Source organism: Balaenoptera borealis (assembly GCF_965194805.1).
Source record: "Balaenoptera borealis genome assembly, chromosome: 4".
NCBI lineage: Eukaryota > Metazoa > Chordata > Mammalia > Artiodactyla > Balaenopteridae > Balaenoptera > Balaenoptera borealis.
In genome coordinates this window covers 79,254,324-79,272,262 of record NC_138861.1, presented here as the reverse complement: position 1 = coordinate 79,272,262, position 17,939 = coordinate 79,254,324, and the positions used below count along the sequence as shown (strand labels likewise).

The following is a 17,939-nucleotide window of genomic DNA, read 5'->3' as shown; positions in this document are numbered from 1 at the left end:
TATGATTAAAATTAACCCAACCACAGAGAAAGTAGAACAGTTTCCTTTCTACTTTATGCGCTGAGAAAGGGGGGTTGAGAGTTTACGCAGTACTTCCTAAGTCACTGTACATACAGAATAGTACACGCTCCATGTTCTGCTGTTCTCTTTTCCATTTTGTAAGCCTTTTGCTTCCTCTATACTGCTGCTCCTTGCCCAGTTCCTGTTCCTTCAGTTTCAACCTCCCCAACTGCAGCTGCTTAGACAAAAAATTCTGGACAGACAGGAGGGAGGAAAGAGTGATTGATGCGCATTAAAAAGAATATTAAATTCTAAAGAATAAAGGCATTTAAAGGAAATTTTTAGATTAAGTTGAAGACTGAAAAACATTTACCAACGTGAAACCCTTCTCTGTATTTAGTAATCACACACACAGACACACACACACAAACAAGTCCTCAAATACTGCCTGTTAAAGTACACACACTAAAATAATTTTTTTTTTTAATTTATTTTTGGCTGTGTTGGGTCTTCGTTGCTGCACGCGGGCTTTCTCTAGTTGTGGCAAGCAGGGGCTACTCTCCGTTGCGGTGCGTGGGCTTCTCATTGCGGTGGCTTCTCTTGTTGCAGAGCACGGGCTCTAGGTGCCCTGGCTTCAGTAGTTGTGGCTCGCGGGCTTCCGTAGTTGTGGCTCGCGGGCTCTAGAGTGCAGGCTCAGTTGTTGTGGCACACGGGCTCTAGAGCACAGGCTCAGTAGTTGTGGCGCATGGGCTTAGATGCTCCGCGGCATGTGGGATCTTCCCAGACCAGGGCTCGAACCCGTGTCCCCTGCATTGGTAGGTGGATTCTTAACCACTGCGCCACCAGGGAAGCCCCCTAAAATAATCTTTTTAGTCATTTATACTTCAAAAGTTTATTGTTTCTTCTCGACTATAGTATTCAGTTTTTAGGGAAATTAGAATTACTTATATATTTTTACTATTATAAATATAATTAGTTCACATATTTTTCTATATGCACTGCTACTAATAAGCTACATCCAGAGACACAAACCCATAGTTGATCAACTAAAATAAAGGATCCTTTAAAAGCAATGCAGTGTTACAATAATTTAAAGAAAATGTCATGCTCCTAAACAAAAGAGCTGAATTCAAGCTGTTTTATCTCCTATTGATGCATGACCAGGAGCAACTTATTTAAAATTTCTAAGCCTCTGTTTTTTCACATGTAAAATAAGGATAATAAAACCTGTCCTTCTTTCTTCTAGTGAATATTAAATGAGATAATGTATGTGAACGTATTATAAAAAGTATAAACCATGGTAAAAATATAAAGAAAAAAATTTTAATTTTAGTAGAAATTTATGGGCTGAATAAAAGACTGGTTTTCTTTCATTTTCCTAAATAATCTTTTAGCAGGTACTCTGGAAACACCATGAGTACAGGCCCCCAATTTAGGCTATATTCCAAAATATAGTAATTAAGAACACAGTAGAGATTTGAAGTTACTCTGCTAGTGCACTGGAAAACGTACACGGAATGACAACAATTTTGGTTAACAATTATGCCTCCTATTATAAGATCTGGCATATAGTAGTTGCCCAATAAATATCTGTTGATTATTATGTTAGCTAAGACTATGGACTTGGTACCCATACAGTTCACAGTTTTGATTACAATTAGACACTACCAATGTTTTGTTGAGGAACTGTGGTCAAATTACATAAGTTTTCAAAATTCCCTTTTTATCATGTATAAAATTGGGGTCTTTTTAAAAAATTTATTTATTTTTTTATACAGCAGGTCCTTATTAGTCATCCATTTTATACACATCAGTGTACATGTGTCAATCCCAATCTCCCAATTCATCACACACACACACACACACACACACACACACACACACACACACACCCAGATGCTTTCCCCCCTTGGTGTACATACATTTGTTCTCTACGTCTGTGTCTCAACTTCTGCCCTGCAAACCAGATCATCTGTACCATTTTTCTAGGTTCCACATATATGTGTTAATATACAATATTTGTTTTTCTCTTTCTCACTTACTTCACTCTCTATGACAGTCTCTAGATTCATCCACGTCTCTACAAATGACTCAATTTCATTCCTTTTTATGGCTGAGTAATATTCCATTGTATATATGTACCACATCTTCTTTACCCATTCGTCTGTCGAAGGGCATTTAGGTTGCTTCCATGACCTGGCTATTGTAAATAGTGCTGCAATGAACACTGGGGTGCATGTGTCTTTTTGAATTATGGTTTTCTCAGGGTATATGCCCAGTAGTGGGATTGCTGGGTCATATGGTAATTCTATTTTTAGTTTTTAAGGAACCTCCATACTGTTCTCCATAGTGCCTGTATCAATTTATATGCCCACAAACAGTGCAAGAGGGTTCCCTTGTCTCCACACTCTCTCCAGCATTTGTTTGTAGATTTTCTGATGATGCCCATTCTAACTGGTGTGAGGTGATAGCTCATTGTAGTTTTGATTTGCATTTCTCTAATAATTAGTGATGTTGAGCAGCTTTTCATGTGCTTCTTGGCCATCTGTATGTCTTCTTTGGAGAAATGTCTATTTAGGTCTTCTGCCCATTTTTGGATTGGGTTGTTTTTTTAATATTGAGCTGCATGAGCTGTTTATATATTTTGGAGATTAATCCTTTGTCCATTGATTCATTTGCAATTATTTTCTCCCATTCTAAGGGTTGTCTTTTCATCTTGTTTGTAGTTTCCTTTGCTGTGCAAAAGCTTTTAAGTTCCATTAGGTCCCATTTGTTTATTTTTGTTTTTATTTCCATTACTCTAGGAGGTGGATCAAAAAAGATCTTGCTGTGATTTATGTCAAAGACTGTTCTTCCTATGTTTTCCTCTAAGAGTTTTATAGTGTCCGGTCTTACATTTAGGTCTCTATCCATTTTGAGTTTATTTTTGTGTATGGTGTTAGGGAGTGTTCTAATTTCATTCTTTTACATGTAGCTGTCCAGTTTTCCCAGCACCACTTATTGAAAGGACTGTCTTTTCTCCATTGTATATCCTTGCCTCCTTTGTCATAGATTAGTTGACCATAGGTGCGTGCGTTTATCTCTGGGCTTTCTATCTTGTTCCATTGATCTATATTTCTGTTTTTGTGCCAGTACCATATTGTCTTGATTACTGTAGCTTTGTAGTATAGTCTGAAGTCAGGGAGCCTGATTCCTCCAGCTCCGTTTTTTTCCCTCAAGACTGCTTTGGCTATTTGGGGTCTTTTGTGTCTCCATACAAATTTTAAGATGATTTGCTCTAGCTCCGTAAAAAATGCCATTGGTAATTTGATAGGGATTGCATTGAATCTGTAGATTGCTTTGGGTAGTATAGTTATTTTCACAATGCTGATTCTTCCAATCCAAGAACATGGTATATCTCTCCATCTGTTGGTATCATCTTTAATTTCTTTCATCAGTGTCTTATAGTTTGCTGCATACAGGTCTTTTGTCTCCCTAAGTAGGTTTATTCCTAGGTATTTTCCTCTTTTTGTTGCAGTGGTAAATGGGAGTGTTTCCTTAATTTCTCTTTCAGATTTTTCATCATTAGTGTATAGGAATGCAAGAGATTTCTGTGCATTAATTTTGTATCCTGCAACTTTACCAAATTCATTGATTAGCTCTAGTAGTTTTCTGGCGGCATCTTTAGGATTCTCTATGTATAGTATCATGTCATCCGCAAACAGTGACAGTTTTACTTCTTCTTTTCCAATTTGTATTCCTTTTATTTCTTTTTCTTCTCTGATTGTCGTGGCTAGGACTTCCAAAACTATGTTGAATAATAGTGGCGAGAGTGGGCAGCCTTGTCTTGTTCCTGATCTTAGAGGAAATGCTTTCAGCTTTTCACCACTGAGAATGATGTTTGCTGTGGGTTTGTCAGATATGGCCTTTATTATGTTGAGGTAGGTTCCCTCTATGCCCACTTTCTGGAGAGTTTTTATCATAAATGGGTGTTGAATTTTGTCAAAAGCTTTTTCTGCCTCTATTGAGATGATCATATGGTTTTTATTCTTCAATTTGTTAATATGGTGTATCACATGGATTGATTTGCATATATTGAAGAATCCTTGCATCACTGGGATAAATCCCACTTGATCATGGTGTATGATCCTTTTAATGTGCTTTTGGATTCTTCTTGCTAGTATTTTGTTGAGGATTTTTGCATCTATATTCATCAGTGATATTGGCCTGTAATTTTCTTTTTTTGTAGTATCTTTGCCTGGTTTTGGTATCAGGGTGATGGTGGTCTCATACAATGAGTTTTGGAGTATTCCTTCCTGTGCAATTTTTTGGAAGAGTTTGAGAAGGATGGGTGTTAGCTCTTCTCTAAATATTTGATAGAATTCACCTGTGAAGCCATCTGGTCCTGGACTTTTGTTTGTTGGAAGATTTTCAATCACAGTTTCAATTTCATTACTTGTGATTGGTCTGTTCATATTTTCTATTTCTTCCTGGTTCAGTCTTGGAAGGTTATACCTTTCTAAGAATTTGTCCATTTCTTCCAGGTTGTCCATTTTATAGAGTTGCTTGTAGTAGTCTCTTAGGATGCTTTATATTTCTGCAGTGTCTGTTGTAACTTCTCCTTTTTCATTTCTAATTTTATTGATTTGAGTCCTCTCCCTCTTTTTCTTGATGAGTCTGGCTAATGGTTTATCAATTTTGTTTATCTTCTCAAAGAACCAGCTTTTAGTTTTATTGATGTTTGCTATTGTTTTCTTTGTTTCTATTTCATTTATTTCTGCTCTGATATTTATGATTTCTTTCCTTCTGCTAACTTTGGGTTTTGTTTGTTCTTCTTTCTCTAGTTCCTTTAGGTGTAAGGTTAGATTGTTTATTTGAGATTTTTCTTGTTTCTTGAGGTAGGCTTGTATTGCTATAAACTTCCCTCTTAGAACTGCTTGTGCTGCATCCCATACGTTTTGGATCGTCATGTTTTTGTTGTTATTTGTCTCTAGGTATTTTGTTTTTCCTCTTTGATTTCTTCAGTGATCTCTTGGTTATTTAGTAAAGAATTGTTTAGCCTCCATGTGTTTGTGTTTTTTACGTTTTTTTCCCTGTAATTGATTTCTAATCTCATAGCATTGTGGTCAGAAGAGATGCCTGATATGATTTCAATTTTCTTAAATTTACTGAGGCTTGACGTGTGACCCAAGATGTGATCTATCCTGGAGAATGTTCTGTGTGCACTTGAGAAGAAAGTGTAATCTGCTGTTTTTGGATGGAATGTCCTATAAATATCAATTAAATCTATCTGGTCTATTGTGTCATTAAAAGCTTGTGTTTCCTTATTAATTTTCTGTTTGGATGATCTGTCTATTGGTGAAAGTGAGGTGTTAAAGTCCCCCACTATTATTGTGTTACTGTTGATTTCCTCTTTTATAGCTGTTAGCAGTTGCCATATGTATTGAGGTGCTCCTATGTTGGGTGCATATATATTTTTAATTGTTATATCTTCTTCTTGGATTGATCCCTTGATCATTATGTAGTGTCCTTCCTTGTCTCTTGTAACATTCTTTATTTTAAAGTCTATTTTATTTGGTATGAGGATTGCTACTCCAGCTTTCTTTTGATTTCCATTTGCATGGAATATCTTTTTCCATCCCCTCACTTTCAGTCTGTATGTGTCCCTAGGTCTGAAGTGGGTCTCTTGTAGACAGCATATAGATGGGTCTTGTTTTTGTACCCATTCAGCGAGCCTGTGTCTTTTGGTTGGAGCATTTAATCCATTCACGTTTAAGGTAATTATCGATATGTATGTTCCTATGACCATTTTCTTAATTGTTTTGGGTTTGTTTTTGTAGATCCTTTTCTTCTCTTGTGTTTCCCACTTAGAGATGTTCCTTTAGCATTTGTTGTAGATCTGGTTTGGTGGTGCTGAATTCTCTTAGCTTTTGCTTGTCTGTAAAGCTTTTGATTTCTCTGTCGAATCTGAATGAGATCCTTGCCAGGTAGAGTAATCTTGGTTGTAGGTTCTTCCCTTTCATCACTTTAAATATATCACATCACTCCATTCTGGCTTGTAGAGTTTCTGCTGAGAAATCAGCTGTTAACCTTATGGGAGTTCCCTTGTATGTTGTCATTTTTCCCTTGTTGCTTTCAATAATTTTTCTTGCTTTAATTTTTGCCAATTTGATTACTATGTGTCTCGGTGTGTTTCTCCTTGGGTTTATCCTGCCTGGGACTCTCTGCACTTCATGGACTTGGGTGGCTATTTCCTTTCCCATGTTAGGAAAGTTTTCGACTATAATCTCTTCAAATATTTTCTCGGGTCCTTCCTCTCTCTCTTCTCCTTCTGGGACCCCTATAATGCAAATGTTGTTGCGTTTAATGTTGTCCCAGAGGTCTCTTAGGCTGTCTTCATTTCTTTTCATTCTTTTTTCTTTATTCTGTTCTGTAGCAGTGAATTCCACAATCATGTCTTCTAGGTCACTTATCCGTTCTTCTGCCTCCGTTATTCTGCTATTGATTCCTTCTAGTGTATTTTTCATTTCAGTTATTGTATTGTTCATCTCTGTTTGTTGGTTCTTTAATTCTTCTAGGTGCTTGTTCTTTAATTCTTCTAGGTATTTGTTAAACATTTCTTGCATCTTCTCGATCTTTGCCTCCATTCTTTTTCCAACGTCCTGGATCATCTTCACTATCATTATTCTGAATTCTTTTTCTAGAAGGTTTCCTATCTCCACTTCATTTAGTTGTTTTTCTGGGGTTTTATCTTGTTCCTTCATCTGGTACATAGCCCTCTGCCTTTTCATCTTGTCTATCTTTCTGTGAATGTGGTTTTTGTTCCACAGGCTGTAGGATTGTAGTTCTTCTTGTTTCTGCTGTCTGCCCTCTGGTGGATGAGGCTATCTAAGAGGCTTGTGCAAGTTTCCTGATGGGAGGGACTGGTGGTGGGTAGAGCTGGGTGTTGCTCTGGTGGGCAGAGCTCAGTAAAACTTTAATCCTCTTGTCTGCTGATGGGTGGGGCTGGGTTCCCTCCCTGTTGGTTGTTTGGCCTGAGGCGACCCAACACTGGAGTCTTCCTGGCTCTTTTGTGGGGCTAATGGCAGACCTGGGAAGGCTCACGCCAAGGAGTACTTCCCAGAACTTCTTCTGCCAGTGTCCTTGTCCTCACGGTGAGCCACAGCCACCCCCCGCCTCTGCAGGAGACCCTCCAACACTAGCAGGTAGGTGTGGTTCAGTCTCCTATGGGGTCACTGCTCCTTCCCCTGGGTCCCAGTGCACACAGTACTCTGTGTGTGTCCTCCAAGAATGGAGTCTCTGTTTCCCCCAGTCCTGTCAAAGTCCTGCAATCAATTCCCACTAGGCTTCAAAGTCTGATTCTCTAGGAATTCCTCCTCCCGTTGCCGGACCCCCAGGTTGGAAGCCCGACGTGGGGCTCAGAACCTTCACTCCAGTGGGTGGACTTCTGTGGTATAAGTGTTCTCCAGTTTGTGAGTCACCCACCCAGCAGTTATGGGATTTGATTTTATTGTGATTGCGCCCTCCTACTGTCTTATTGTGGTTTCTCCGTTGTCTTTGGATGTGGGGTATCTTTTTGGTGAGTTCCAGTGTCTTCCTGTCCACGATTATTCAGCAGTCAGCAGTGATTCCGGGGCTCTCGCAAGAGGGAGTGAGCACACGTCCTTCTACTGCGCCATCTTGAACCAATCTCTAAAATTGGGGTCTTAATAGAACCTACCTCATAGAAATGTGGTGAGGATTCATTAACTCATTCAATAATCCATAAATATTTGTTGAACACCAACTACATGCTAGCCATTATTTTAAGCACTCACCCGGTTGTAGAAGAGAGATAAATAAGGTCCCATTATCATGGAGCTTACGTTCTACTGGGGGAGAAACAAAACAAATACATGTGAAGGTTGGGAGTAGTGACAAGTGCTTTGATGGAACTAATACAAGGTGATACAACAGAAAGTATTTGGGGGCAGCACTGCCAATTAAACAGGGTAGACAGGGGAGCTCTCCTGGTAGAGGTGACATTGAAGCTGTATGCTTACAAAAAGGAAGGTAATATGCCAAGCTGTATATTCTTGGCAGATAGAGCCCAATGTATGTCAGCTATTTAACTTTTTAAAAATGAATGTATTTGCAAAAGGATATTAGAATGGGACTTTTCCTGCCTCACTATCAAAAAATCAGGAAAAAAAATCAACTGTGTTCAAACCCAAGAACACATTATGTCCATCTGAAATGACTTAAAAATAAGCCTGTAGCCTAATTCCTGCCTCCATAAACTGACAGGAACTATTTCTCTTCTCCACACTCCATGCATCTTCCATTGCCCTCAAAATATCTTCCTCAGAGATCCTGGGCCCAGGCTTGAGCCTTTCTAGACTCCTCACATTGTGATAGATATTAGACATCTCATTTTAGCAGGTTCTTTTGGGGAGCAGTCATTTCTCAGACACTCAAGTAACCAGACAGCAACAACCCAAAGATTCAAATAAAAAGAACTGTAGTTTATCAAAAGGGATCTGAACAATGTGTAATGATATTTAAAGTAAAAGTGATACCTTTTCCCCAAAAGTTTAAATTGCCTTTATGAGATGCATATATTTATTTTTTATTTATTTATTTTAATTTTTGGCCACAGCATGCAGCATGTGGGATCTTAGTTCCCCGACCAGGGATCAAACCCGTGCCCCCTGCATTGGGAGTGTGGAATCTTAACCACTGGACAGCCAGGGAAGTTCCTAGATGCATATATTTAAACATCTCAGAAGGGGGATTTAAATTCTATTTCTTTCTTTTTGATAGGGATTCTAGTATGACTTCAACTTTCCCTGAATCATATGTCTCCCCTTCATTCTTTTCTTATTGTATCTATTTAATCCAACACACAGGAATATAATTTTTGTCTGTCCTTTAGGTGTAGGAAAACCATGGTCTGATGCAGGTAGTATCAGGGAGCAAAGGCCAGTAGGGTAACCAAGGGGCACAAAAACATCTTTGAGAAACTGATACCGCTGGAAAGTTGTGTTTATCATTAACTTCTCTCAGAATTCATTTTATTCTAAGTGGATGGAAAGAGTATTTTGATAGTACTTGGAGTATGGGTTGAGAGCCCCAAGAGACACATTGCTCCGCCTTCAAATAATGGATCAAGTTAATCACCACTGGTTTTGGGGGGTTTGCTTTTGTTTTTGTCAGCTGGGGTCTGCAAATTTGGAACAGAACTAAATTGCTTTGGATAATAAAACAGAATTTAAGTAATGCCACCTGCGGTCTTCCTTCTTTACCACATTGCTCTTCCTCTAAGTAAATGTTCAACAAGTACTTAAAGAATATTGGTTTGAATTGTGCTAAATTATTGGCCTATCCTGGTCCAGCCCAGGTAACTGACATAAACCATAGCCACAGGTTCAACTGAGGCAAAAGGCTGAATCTGGGAAATCCGAGAAGCTAAGAGCAGCGTCCAATGATCTGCAAAGAGCCACTTCTGTTAGAATTCATGATTCTTGAATTCTCTGAAAGCAAATAGTATATCCTTATATTACTATTTAGACAAAATCAAGATTTTTGCTTCTGGGAAAAGGAAAAAAATGTAGTCATTAAGCACCTATTATTGAGCTGAAAAGAACACACCTACTTGTCACTTTCATAGATTATCTCATTCAATTCACACGCTGATCCAGTGAGTGAGGTATTGTTATCCCCATTTTACAGGTGAGAAAATTGAGGCTTAGAAAAGTGAAATAACTCACCCAAGTGACACAGAGGTCAAATAATTTGCCCAGGTCCCACAACTAGCTTGGGCAGAGTTGTGACACAAATCCAGATGTGACTGACTCCAAAATCTGTGTTCTTTCCATGACACCAGGGTGTTGTACGATACTTATCTGGGTATTGTATGTACTTACATCATCACTTTAGCCTCTTCAATGAAATCCTCTTCAGACATGGAGCCTTCATTGATGGCCTTGATAGCTACCTGGACATGTGCTCGCCACTGGCCTAAATAGACCACCCCAAACTGGCCGCTTCCAATCTCCTTTACAAAAGCCACCTCAGATGGATCTATCTCCCACTTTTCTAGAAAAGTAAAACATCCACGTTACAAATAAGGAAAAACATGTTAAATTTTTAGAGCTAGAAAAGATTTAGGAATTTTCTCGACCTATTCTCTTCTTTTTCAGAGAGGTTTAAAAAATTTATAAATGAGTGGAAAGGACCTGTAACCATTTTTAATACTCTTATTGTGGCTTAAAAGTATAATTCCAGAATTCAAGTATAAATATACAAACCTCACTTACTTGGAGAGGAATTATGGATATCAAAACATGCTTTCTCTTTCCAGAGAGACCCAGGATGAAACAGTTCTGTGCCTTTCTAAACTAAACCTGCCGAAACCAGACCTGGAACCTAAATATGTATGCCCCCAGTCTGTTTTTATCCTGGTGAGTAAACCTGTGAGATTAGATAAAATTTGGGGTCCCCCAACTCAGTTTCTTTTATTGTTCCTTTGCCCACTCCCACCCCTAAAGGGCTTTCCTGCCCTTTCTCCTTTGCGAAAAGTCTAATCAATTCATCTGATAAATATTTTCAATATTAAGATTCTAACCCATATCTAAGTGTATGTTTGAAATGATGCTTGCATTACTGAATATTTCTCACTCTACAGAAGTAAATCAAGAAAAAAAAGAACTGTTTTTAAAATAACACTTTGGAAAACTCTGAGAATTAAATCTTAACTTTTTAGTAACCACTTTTATATAGCAACACCACCATCTGCTGGAACTTTAAAATAATGCATTTAAAAGAATTGTAATGGCCAGTGACCCCTTGTACCAGGCTTTGCAAGGTACTCCCCTTCCCAATAGTAGGTGTGTTTTTAAAATAACATGGGAGAATATATTCATGACCTTGGGACTGGCATAGATTTATTCAACAGAATATAACTATAAAGGAGAATACTGATAGATTATACATCATAAAAATCCTATTTATCAAATACACCCCATTAAGAAAATGAAAAGGTAAGCCACAGACGGGGAGAAAATATTTCTTAAAACATATAACCAACAAAGAATTCCTATTCAAAATAAGAATAAATCGATTAGGAAAAGGAAGATAATCCTATTCTTTAAGGGTTAAAAAAAAAAAAAAAACTTGAATAGTGTATTCTCTCACAAAAGAGAATATCCAAATGGTCATTGAACCTATGAGAAGTTGATCAACGTAATTAGTCATCAGGGAAATGCATATTTAAACCAAAATGAGATACCACTACATATGCACCAGATTGGCTAAAATGAAAACAAAAACCAAACCAAACCAAACAAAAACCATAAGAATACCAAATATTGGCAAGGGCAAAGATGTGGAACAGCTGAAACGTCCATACACTCTTGATTAAAGTATAATCTGGTATAAACTCTTTAGAAAACTGACTAAATCTGAGTAGGTTCATACTCTACGACCCAGCAATTCTACTTCTAAGTATATATCCATCATTGTCGGGGCATATGTGTGTATTAAACGTTATCAAAAGGCATACAAGAATGTTCATAATAATATTATTTAGAAGAGCCAAAAATTGGTTACAACCCAAAAGGCTATCTGAAGAAGGATGGGCAAATCCATTGCGGTATAGTCATGCAACGTAGCAGTTCACCGCAAGGCAGGTGGACCAACCACACCCAACATCGTGGGTGAATTCACATGTGGAAGGATGGAAGAAAGAAGCCAGACATGGATGCCCGGTGTCCAATTTCATTTATATAAAGTAGTCAAAACCAGACTTATGAACTGTGCACTCTTCTGGATAGTGAAAAATTGAAAAGTTTTTTAATTAAAAAGGACCATGTTTAACTTAGATAAATGGCTAATGATAGAATTTTTTAAACATATAGTATTTATGGGGCAGAGGAATAATCTAGGCACCCATAACACCCTGAAATCACCTTTCCATCCCAATTCGCAGAGACCCTGAGTCCTGCTTATCTGTTAACAATAATTGTGTTATCTTTTTTTTTTTCTTCAGTATATTCTGAGTCCCCCTAATGAGATAAATTTAAGGAAATAAAGTATCACCAAATTAGAAAGCAGGATTCTTTGGCTCTTATTTATTCTCACAGATTTGCAACTATCACATTCACTAGAAAATAGTTCAAATCAAACTTGGTCCAAGTTCTATTCGAAAAAGGTGACAAGGACACTTTTAGCAACTCATTTTAGCAGGTTCTCTTGGGGAGAAGTCATTTCCCAGCCACCCACATAACCAGAGAGCAACAACCCAAACGTTCAAATAAAAAGAACTGGAATTTATCAAAAGGGTTCCAAATAATGTATAATGAAATTTGAAGTAAAAGTGAAACATTTTCCCCCAAAGTTTAAATGCTCTTAGGAGCTGTTTTATATTTAAACGTCTCAGAAGGGAGATTTAAACTTTTAGAAGAAATGTATCTAGACAGACTCTACCTCAAAAGAGCTGAGAATTTAAAGAACATAAAGGGAACTTGGGGTAGGTTCTTCACTGGATTTGATTTTTACTTGAGCACATGTGCATACTTTACCATAGCTAAAACCAGCTGTGGCCGGCAAACAACTGCCCATCAGCCCAACTGGGTGGCGGAGACGGGACATGAGCCCTGGGGAGAAAAAAAGTCAGCATTTCAATCCTAGTTATTAGTACAAAAGAAAAAGCGAAATATACTAGAATATAGTGCTATTCCTTAAATAGATCAGACAAAAAAGCATTCTACAGTTAGTCTGTTTGCTTATTTTTCCCATTAGAAAAACACTTTTCACAAAATAATATATGCTCATTGAACAGAAACTAAAGAATCCAAGAAAATACAAAGATGAAATAAAGGTCCCTTACAAAATCTTAGTATCCAGAGATACACTGTTATCACTTTGGTGAACATCTTCACAAAAATTTCCTTATGCGTGTTTGAAACATCTGATATGTTTCATAGAAATGTAAATGTTTTGCTCCAAGATTTTTACACTCAAAATGTAACTGACATATGTCAATGACTATAAATAGACCTTAAAATTATTTCCAAGATTTCACTATTGTAAAATATGCTATATATTTTTGAACATATATTTGTATGCACCTCTCAAATTATTGCCTCAGGCATAAATTCCTTAAAATGTGACTTCCTGATCAAAGAGTGCCTAGAAAGTTTGTACTAATTCATTCAACCACCAACAGTGTTTAAGTGTACCCATTTCCCCATCCTCCTCTTGAGAGTAGTTTATTATTATTTTTTAATAGCATGGTAGAGTAATGAGACTTCTTTTGATTGGGTCCACATGTAGTATTCTATATAGTCAATTTCAGTTTTTGTTCAACAAACATTTATTATTTATTTCTTCAACTAACATTTCTTGAAAGACTGCTTTGTGCCAAGAATTATCTAGATGGTGGGAGACAGCAGTGAGTAAGACAGTGATGGTCCCTACTCTCATGAAGCTTACATGCCAGTGGGAAGAGAGAAAATAAACAAGTACATGCACACACAAGAAAAAGCAGATGATGAGTGAAGTAGAGTAGATGAAGTAGAGCTTCTTTAGAATGAGTGCCCACAGAAGGCCTTTCTGACAAGACGACAGCTATGCTGACATTGGTTGATGAGTAGCCATCTTACAAGGATCAGGAGGAACAGCATTCCAGGCAGATGGAACAGCATGTGCAAAGGCTGGAAGACAGGAACAAACTTGGCCAACTTAAGAACAGAAAGAAGCATTATTAAGTGTCCACTGTGTGCAAGACACTTCTCTAAGTAGATCCCAAAGATTCCAGAGGACCAAAGATGAGGAAAATGAGGACTCTGCACACAGGGGCTCCATCTCAGTGAGGGAAGACAGGCAGAGAAAGGCAATTCCAATGTAAAAGGAGTAAGTTCTGTGATGAAGATACGCAAGGTGCTCTGGGACACAGAGGAAGAGAACCTCGCACATTGTTGGATTCAAAGAAGTCTTCTGTCAGGAGATGATACCTGAGATGGATCTGACAAAAGGAGTCCACATTGTAGGCAGAGGTAGCAGCATGAGATGATATTGATACTTAGAGGTATGATGCAGGAAGAGCTACTTGAGCATAGAGTGAGAGGTAGAAGGGGCAAGAAATTACACATGAGAGGTAGGTTATATTCTGGTTGTGGTCAAGGCCTTGTATGCTGTGCAAAGGAGCATTACATCTTCCTGCAGGTGGGAGGGAGCCATTGAAAGATCCTAAATAAGGGAGTGGTGTAGTCAGATTTACATTTTGGTACATCATTCTGGCATCAGTATGGAGGATGGATGAGGGGAAGTCAACCTTGAAGGCAACAAGACCAGTGAAGAGGCCACTGTAATTATCTAAGTGAACAATAATTAGGGCAGTACTAGTAGACAGGGAGAGGCATGGACCTACATGAGACATATATAGGATATGAAATTAATTGCACTTGATAATTAATCAGAAGTGCAAGGAGAATGGAAGTATCTATTCTGACTTCCATGTTTCCAGCCCCTGTAATTGGCAAGATGATGATACGATTATCTGATGATGATACACCAGGAAGAGTAAATTTGGAAGGAAAGTAGTAGTATAAGATGAAGAGCTCCATTTCCTCATTGAAGTCCAGGGCGTCTGGGATTGCAGGTATCTGTGTCTACCAGGCAGAAGAATCATGCAGTTGAAGTATAGTTGATGTACAATATTATGTAAGTTACAGGTATACAATGTAGTGTTTCACAATTTTTAAAGGTTGTACTCCATTCATAGTTATTATAAAATATTGGCTATATTCTCTGTGTTGTACAATATATCCTTGTAACTTATTTTATACATAATAGTTTGTACCCCTTAGACTTCAATTTTCTTAATGAAGTAGATGGTTAGGCAATTTACTGATGGGCAGTGGATAATACTAGAAAGGGGGTCTTGAGGAGAATGGTAAAAGTTTGAACAGAGAGATTAACCAAGATGGCAGAGTAGAAGGACGTGCTCTCACTCCCTCTTGCGAGAGCACCAGAGTCACAACTGGCTGCTGGACAATCATTGACAGGAAGACCCTGGACTTCACCAAGGAGGATACCCCACGTCCAAGGACAGAGGAGAAGCCACAGTGAGACGGTAGGAGGGGCGCAATCAGAGTAAAATCAAATCCCATAACTGCTGGGTGGGTGACTCACAGACTGGCGAACACTTATACCACAGAAGTCCACCCACTGGAGTGAAGGTTCTGAGCCCCACGTCAGGCTTCCCAACCTGGGGGTCTGGCAACGGGAGGAGGAATTCCTAGAGAATCAGACTTTGAAGCCTAGTGGGAATTGATTGCAGGACTTTGACAGGACTGGGGGAAACAGAGACCCCACTCTTGGAGGGCACACACAAAGTAATGTGTGCATCGGGACCCAGGGGAAGGAGCAGTGACCCTGGGGGAGACTGAACCAGACCTACCTGCTGGCGTTGGGGGGTCTCCTGCAGAGGCGGGTGGTGGCTCTGTTTCACCGTGGGGATAAGGACACTGGCAGCAGAGGTTCTGTGAAGTTCTCCTTGGCGTGAGCCCTCCCAGAGTCTGCCATTAACACCACCAAAGAGCACGGGTAGGCTCCAGTGTTGGGTTGCCTCAGGCAAAACAACCAGCAGGGAGGGAACCCAGCCCCACCCATCAACAGTCAAGTGGATTAAGGTTTTACTGAGCTCTGACCGCCACAGCAACAGGGAGGGAACCCGGCCCCACCCATCAACAGTCAAGTGGATTAAGGTTTTACTGAGCTCTGACTGCCACAGCAACAGTCAGCTCTACCCACCACCAGAGCCTCCCATCAAGCCTCTTAGATAGCCTCAACCACCAGAGGGCAGACAACAGAAGCAAGAAAAACTACAATCCTGCAGCCTGTGGACCAAAAACCACAGTTACAGAAAGACAGAGAAGATGAAAAGGCAGAGGGCTATGTACCAGATGAGGAAACAAGAAAAAACCCCAGAAAAACAACTAAATGAAGTGGAGATAGGCAACCTTCCAGAAAAAGAATTCAGAATAATGATAGTGAAGATGATCCAGGACCTCGGAATAAGAATGGAGGCAAAGATTGAGAAGATGCAAGAAATGATTAACAAAGACCTAGAAGAATTAAAGAACAAACAAACAGAGATGACCAATACAATAACTGAAATGAAAACTACACTAGAAGGAATCAATAGCAGAATAACTGATGCAGAAGAACGGATAAGTGACCTGGAAGACAGAATGGTGGAATTCACTGCTGCGGAACAGACTAAAGAAAAAAGAATGAAAAGAAATGAAGACAGCCTAAGAGACCTCTGGGACAACATTAAACGCAACAACATTCGCATTATAGGGGTCCCAGAAGGAGAAGAGAGAGAGAAAGGACCAGAGAAAATATTTGAAGAGATTATAGTCGAAAACTTCCCTAACATGGGAAAGGAAATAGCCACCCAAGTCCAGGAAGCGCAGAGTCCCATACAGAATAAATCCAAGGAGAAACACGCCGAGACACATAGTAATCAAAGTGGCAAAAATTAAAGACAAAGAAAAATTATTGAAAGCAGCAAGGGAAAAACGACAAATAACATACAAGGGAACTCCCATAAGGTTAACAGCTGATTTCTCAGCAGAAACTTTACAAGCCAGAAGGGAGTGGCATGATATACTTAAAGTGATGAAAGGGAAGAACCTACAACCAAGATTACTCTACCCGGCAAGGATCTCATTTAGATTTGATGGAGAAATCAAAAGCTTTACAGACAAGCAAAAGCTAAGAGAATTCAGCACCACCAAACCAGCTCTACAACAAATGCTAAAGGAACTTCTCTAAGTGGGAAACACAAGAGAAGGAAAGGACCTACAAAAACAAACCCAAAACAATTAAGAAAATGGTCATAGGAACATACATATTGATAATTACCTTAAACGTGAATGGATTAAATGCCCCAACCAAAAGACATAGACTGGCTGAATGGATACAAAAACAAGACCCATATATATGCTGTCTACAAGAGACCCACTTTAGACCTAGGGACACATACAGACTGAAAGTGAGGGGATGGAAAAAGATATTCCATGCAAATGGAAATCAAAAGAAAGCTGGAGTAGCTATACTCATATCAGATAAAATAGACTTTAAAATAAAGAATGTTCCAAGAGACAAGGAAGGACACTACATAATGATCCAGGGATCAATCCAAGAAGAAGATATAACAATTATAAATATATATGCACCCAACATAGGAGCACCTCAATACATAAGGCAACTGCTAACAGCTATAAAAGAGGAAATCGACAGTAACACAATAATAGTGGGGGACTTTAACACCTCACTTACACCAATGGACAGATCATCCAAAATGAAAATAAATAAGGAAACAGAAGCTTTAAATGACACAATAGACCAGATAGATTTAATTGATATATATAGGACATTCCATCCAAAAACAGCAGATTACACGTTCTTCTCAAGTGCACACGGAACATTCTCCAGGATAGATCACATCTTGGGTCACACGTCAAGCCTCAGTATATTTAAGAAAATTGAAATCATATCAAGCATCTTTTCTGACCACAACGCTATGAGATTAGAAATGAATTACAGGGAAAAAAACGTAAAAAAGACAAACACGTGGAGGCTAAACAATACGTTATTGAATAACCAAGAGATCACTGAAGAAATCAAAGAGGAAATAAAAAAATACCTAGAGACAAATGACAATGAAAACACGACGACCCAAAACCTATGGGATGCAGCAAAAGCAGTTCTAAGAGGGAAGTTTATAGCTATACAAGCCTACCTCAAGAAACAAGAAAAATCTCAAGTAAACAATCTAACCTAACACCTAAAGAAACTAGAGAAAGAAGAACAAACAAAACCCAAAGTTAGCAGAAGGAAAGATATCATAAAGATCAGAGCAGAAATAAATGAAATAGAAACAAAGAAAACAATAGCAAAGATCAATA

General features: G+C 38.7%; 1 protein-coding gene across 1 annotated transcript in view; it reads right to left on the bottom strand.

Moving 5' to 3' along the window:
- The window catches only part of TXK (TXK tyrosine kinase), a 74,703-nt gene that overhangs the window by 12,861 nt on the left and 43,903 nt on the right, over positions 1-17,939 (bottom strand). Inside the window, exons 9-10 of the mRNA XM_082390686.1 lie at positions 12,540-12,614; positions 9,885-10,056 (exon numbers count right to left, since the gene is read on the bottom strand). Coding sequence (XP_082246812.1) covers positions 9,885-10,056; positions 12,540-12,614 — 247 coding nt within the window. The remainder of the gene's footprint in view (positions 1-9,884; positions 10,057-12,539; positions 12,615-17,939) is intronic.